This window comes from Bison bison, unplaced genomic scaffold (genome assembly GCF_000754665.1).
Source record: "Bison bison bison isolate TAMUID 2011002044 unplaced genomic scaffold, Bison_UMD1.0 scf7180017864533, whole genome shotgun sequence".
NCBI lineage: Eukaryota > Metazoa > Chordata > Mammalia > Artiodactyla > Bovidae > Bison > Bison bison.
The window spans coordinates 16706916-16712915 of record NW_011495082.1 but is presented as its reverse complement, the minus strand read 5'-3'; the positions used below and the strand labels follow the sequence as shown (position 1 = coordinate 16712915).

The following is a 6000-nucleotide window of genomic DNA, read 5'->3' as shown; positions in this document are numbered from 1 at the left end:
CTCTGGTACTCCCATCTCTTTCAGAATTTTCCACAGTTTATTGTGATCCACACAGTCAAAGGCTTTGGCATAGTCAAGAAAGCAGAAATAGATGTTTTTCTGGAACTCTCTTGCTTTTTCCATGATCCAGTGGATGTTGGCAATTTGATCTCTGGTTCCTCTGCCTTTTCTAAAACCAGCTTGAACATCAGGAAGTTCATGGTTCACATATTGCTGAAGCCTGGCTTGGAGAATTTTGAGCATTACTTTACTAGCGTGTGAGATGAGTGCAATTGTGCGGTAGTTTGAGCTGTACTACATATGTTGCTGTTTGGAAATATGTTCTAAGATGACTCCAATTCTTTCAAAGACATACAGTTCAAACAGTGTGTGCATTGCCAAAATAATTCATTGTAAGTCTGATTAAATTTCTGGACAGTCAGAGTAAACACTTAAAGCTACTATGTTTAGGCTATAATTATTGATTTCCTTACAAAATATATACACAGCATTGATAAACTTGGTTATTTTAAGTCATACTCAATAGTTCAGTATGAACCATTTACCATAAATTATTTAGTATAGAGTCATCTTTTTTTTAATTTAATACAAAATAGAAACAACTTTGAGCTAAGTTTTTAGGTCACTTTGCTAGAATGAGATGTTATGAAACATACTCTGTATAATTTCAAAATTTTTATGTTACAGTTTACCCTACCCCCCTTTCAGAATGCATTTTTTTCTTTAAAAAGCCTGTTTTTAATTTTGCAAATGCTATTTGTGTAATATTATTAGCGTATAGTGCATTTATTATAAGTGTATCTTTGACCTAGACCTAATAAAATACATTTTGAATAATTCCTATAGAAGTTCTTAATATCCAAAGAGTCACAAATTTCTATAACTGCTAATAGAAAAATCCTATTTCCTGTATACTTTATATTGTCATTAGAAGTGTGTTTGCATTAACATTGAACTAATGTTTTAAAATATATTACATCTAGGCCAAAAACGACCTGATAACATACTTCAGCCTAACACAAAGTACTATCTTCTAAACAACCGCAAGAAAGCAAGATTCGGGAGAATAAATTTTCAGTGCCAGCACATGCAATATACGACTTAACAACATGAAATATTACCACGTTAAGTAAATAGAACAGAGGAAGAATGGAGCCTTCTTAACTCATCAGATGGCAACTTAACACAAAACAATTGCTTAAGATGATAACCCCTCCTACCTTACCTGGCAGAGAAGAATGACTTAAAAGACAGGCAAGATACAGTTTAACTCAATTTCTTTTTTTCTTGAACCTCAAATATAGCAAATGAACACACCATACAAAATGTATAAGAATTTAAATGTTAAAGGTCATTAGGTTTCAAAAGCAGCCCACTAATTGTTTCTAATGATTATATTTGTACTTATTGTACTCTATATAAAAGTGACAATATTAAATAAGATAAAACAAAGACAGAAAAACTTAATGGGACTAAATTACATTAATGAATTGTCAAAGCCAAAGTCTAACAGTTGATTATTTTCTCCTGAATTATACATTATATAAAATCAGTAATATGGATGCATTAGGCTGATAAAGAAAGACCTAAAATATCTCAATAACTTTAAATTTTGTTTGCCTATTTGGATAGTGAATACTTTTATATGCCTAGTTATAGCAGGAAGCATACATACCCTGTTCTAACACTCCTTCTTCTTCTCGTTTGGGCTGCTGTAGTAAAGAAGTCTTGTCTTTGTTCTCTGTTTCTAGAAGGGATCAAAAGAGCTGAGAGTAAATTTGCAGTATATATCACACACTGTAAATAGTTTTTTGGAAATATACTATCAACATAAAAATATTTTCAGGATCCTATGTTTCATAAAAACAATAGTATTAAGAATTCATATGGTAGAAATGCCCTCTTGATTCACAAAAACTCTATCATGACTACCAAGCGCCAGACTCTGGCTTAACACCAGAGTCAACTACCATTGCAGTGATATAGACATGATATAGAATTTTGAAGATGCACTAATAAAACTGCTTGTATTATTTTTTAAATTGAACTTAGGATATTTTCAGAACATTTAATAGTACATTTTTAAAATATGTTGGAATTTTCATAAATGACCTGCTTGCTATGTTAACTTCTTTTATAAAATTTCCTGTAGAAAGAAATAAGAAGTTTTTCTGGCATTAAGACCAAACTTGTAATATTCAGTCAAGTCTCATCATACTTCATCCAGTAAAAAAGTATGGGTTTTGCAATTTTAAACTGAAGAAATGACAATCATGACCATTTTGCAGATGAACAGTAAGTTAAAGAACAATTCTGAGAAGGTGCTCAAAAAGACTAAGGCTAGTAATGCCTCATAAATCAAGAATTGTTCTTAGCTTGAAGAGACTCATTAAACAGATAATGTAAGGTATGATCAGAGATGATAACCATTTCCATTTACAAACGGTGGCACTCTTTAGAACATGGTATATAAATTCATAAATTGTATAATTCATTACTAGTCATGGGAAGAATGAAATGAGGAAACTAGAAACACGAACTACATGAAGAAAGATCTTTATTTACAGACTTGGTCCCAAACGAATCTGTTTCATCACTAGTTGAGAGTTTTCATTTTAACTGTTTTGATAGGGACATGTCAGGAGGGGAGAGAGAGGAGAAAAGGGGGAAAGAGAGAATCAGATTACGTGAACACGTGCAACTGCCTGACAGGAGGAGGGTGATTTGAAGTATTAATCATACAGTCAAGCAAAACACATAAGAAAATGAAAAACATAAAAACATATGTTGCTTTAAATTAAGCATCAGTTTTACCTTTGTGATGTCCATGCATCATAACCATATCGGATTTCACAGGAATTGGAATATTGGCCTCTGGTGGTATGGTTCTGAATATATCCGGAGCTACATTCTGTGTACAGGTCATGAAAGAAACTGCATGCTTGGATTCCATGTAATACATAATGTATAAGTTGCACATTTCATCACTAGACGTGCCACTGCAGGCAAAAACAAAACAGAAAGAAAACAACCAACCAAACAAAAAAAAACCCCACAGATACGACAGATTAGTCATTCACATAAACACATTCTTCATGCAAGAAAAATGCAACTGGTCAGTCTGCCAGCAGTAGATTCAAAGGTGGACATATTGTGCATTTATTTTAAAGCTTTCATTAAAACCCATCACAGTTTTCAACATCAAGAGCATACTGTCAATGGCATTTTTCCACTTAAAAATGGAGAATCCTTTTGCCGTCACTCCATGGATACCACCAAATACTACAGATGGAAATGACATTTTAGTTGCAACGAGAGGCTTTCTTTTCTCTTCTAAATCCTTTTATTTTTTAGTCCTTTTTCTATTTGTTAAAACTCATTGATAAAGCAAAGTATTTTTCTCATGGGAAAATTTAATTATTTACTTATAACAATAAAATTCAGAACAGTTCAACAGAAATATCACATATTATTTACAAGCTCATATGAAAATGGCTTTTTCCATTTAACCACGAGAGTCTGGGATCTCGCTTTCGGTTACTGCCTTGTTCCTGAGGGTGAGATGAATCAAGAATCATATGTTGATACTAGGACATCATAAACGTATCTCTGATATCTGTCTTGGCACCTTGATTTCTATAGTAGGGAAGACAAGAATGCCTGAGGAATGATACAAAGTGAAAGCAGGCCTAATCTCTTCTAAGAGCTCAGATCTGAATGGGGTAGTGCTGGATAACTGAATAACTCAAGGTTAAAAATAGACTTTTAAACAGTGGGGTGGTCATTTCCAAGAAAAAACGTTTCAAATAATATAAACCATGCCTAATAGTTGATAAAACATGTTTTCTTCTTCCTCAATTCACATGGGTTATTATGTGTTTCATACTCTTTTCTATTATTCGGAAGGAAATGTTTAGGTACACCATTGCAAAACTTTTATAAACCAAGATGGTTCCAGCAAAAGAACATTTCCTTTTTGGTACTGGTTCTGACAATTTTTAGCAAGCCTCTGCTAATAAAAAGCAAGCTCTGAAATGGACTATTTGCTGTACAGAAATACGTCAGTGTTGACTTTTCCAGCAATGTCACGGAGCACTTATTTCCTCTCCATAGCAACAGTAATGACATCAGCAAGGGAAGGAAAAAAAAAAAGAAGAAAAATCTTTTCCAAACAGGGATGTGGTTTCTCTAAGCTCTGAAAATGGAGAGCCCCTGAGAGACCACAGGAATGGTCATGGGAAGCTCTGTTTATGCTTTGAAAATAATTTGGCTTTTCACCCTCCGAATCTGATACCTGTCAGGGTAAATGCGTCTCCCATGAAATATAAGCAAACGGTGACGTGCAATCCCAAACAGACACCTGTTCCCTACACGTATCTTCATGTGTCAAAACACCATTGCTAAGAATTATATTTTAGCAGCTTAGGAGTTGGTCAGAAAATTATGTGCTATAAAAGGAAGGGCTGGAGCCAAAGTAATAAGGTGGAGCCTCTCACTATAGTATCTGCCCTCCCCCATTCAAAATGAGGAAAAGGGTATATAGACTAAGACAGAGAAATGAGGGGAAAGGAATTTAAGATGTGGCCCTGGTTCAGAAAACCCTGAAATCATGGTGCAGAGCAGGAAAGTGAAATGAAACCTTCCCAAATTAGGGAAAGGAAAAAACTGCATAGATGTATATAATAATAAATGAAACTTGAAATTAACCCATGGAAAGATCCTTCTATATTTTGTCCTCTTGGGAATGTCATGCCCATGTTCATCTCTAAACACGTGTGATTTTGTGAAACCGCCTCATCCGTTCACCAAATATAGCTCATTTGAGGCACTGACTCTATGATACAGTATTGAGCTGATTAAATAAGAATCTTCACAAAGAAAATTTCATTGAACAGCTGAAGGAAAAGAAAAGCCATACTTTCTTTCCATCAATAATTGAACTTGTAGTCAAAGGAACTTTGAGCTCCAATCCGAGAAACTATAATATCTTAAACATGTTAGGATTCAAATGATCCTTAGTATCAGCCAACACAGTTTGCCTATATTATTCAATATTCATCTTTTTTCTACTCAAAAGATCTGACTTTAAACCAAGTTGCTTTCTACGTTCCTAAGGAAGAATTGTAACACATCCACCTTCTTTTCCATAGAGAATAACATATGCAATTCGACTCTGTCAACCTCCTCCTCCTCCACGGTGGAGGAGGACCGTGTTCTGACTGCTCCTCTGGCCCCACCAAATGGCCCTTTCAACAGTCCTTATTGCCACTGTTGATTCCCTGAATGATGACGGCTGGTATCACCTAGATCTCCAAACTACAGGGCTACTTTTCTCTCCTCTTCATGCATAATAAGGTGCGTACATGACAATTACTTCTTTTACACCAGCTAGCTTTAATTCTGACAGCGTGTGGTTAGCCTGAAAATAGTAGGTCCTCAGTAACTATCTGTTGAATGAAGAATAAGTCATTTGTCTTAACAGATGCCTATAATTTATTACAGGTGGCATAACCTGTTACCCCATACATTATACTGCTGAGTCAGGTCCATATAATGAACAATTTACAGCATTTCTCATGAATATTTATGTCTGTTTCTCTTTCTTTCATCTATCCATCTATCAGGGTTTTATAAAAACATATCATTTCATATTATAAAGATATGTAGTAGACCTTTAAGAAAGTATCAAGTATTCTGAAATGCATCCTTTATAAAAACCCAAATACTGCAGAACACCGTGACTACATTTCAGACAGTGATACACCACTCTGGCGATTCCCTCATCCCTAGCCCTACACGTATCTTCATGTGCCATGCTAGACTTAAAAGCAGCCAAGATGGTAAAAGACTCATTTTGGAAAGAAATATGAAAACTTTAAAGAAGTTATTTTGCAAAGCTCTGAACTGTTTCTTAAAAGGTTTCCTGGTGCTTTAAAACTTTGTACACTACTACAAATACATGTGGGCTCAGTCGTGTCTGATGCTTTGTGACCTATGGAT

At 34.8% G+C, this 6000-nt stretch overlaps 1 protein-coding gene across 8 annotated transcripts in view; it reads right to left on the bottom strand.

Annotated features, from left to right (window-relative positions):
• PAM (peptidylglycine alpha-amidating monooxygenase) overlaps positions 1–6000 on the bottom strand; it is a 180562-nt gene that overhangs the window by 67597 nt on the left and 106965 nt on the right. For all 8 annotated transcript variants that reach the window (XM_010831969.1, XM_010831967.1, XM_010831968.1 and 5 more), the window contains exons 12-13: positions 2815–2999; positions 1676–1747 (exon numbers count right to left, since the gene is read on the bottom strand). In XM_010831969.1, coding sequence (XP_010830271.1) covers positions 1676–1747; positions 2815–2999 — 257 coding nt within the window. The remainder of the gene's footprint in view (positions 1–1675; positions 1748–2814; positions 3000–6000) is intronic.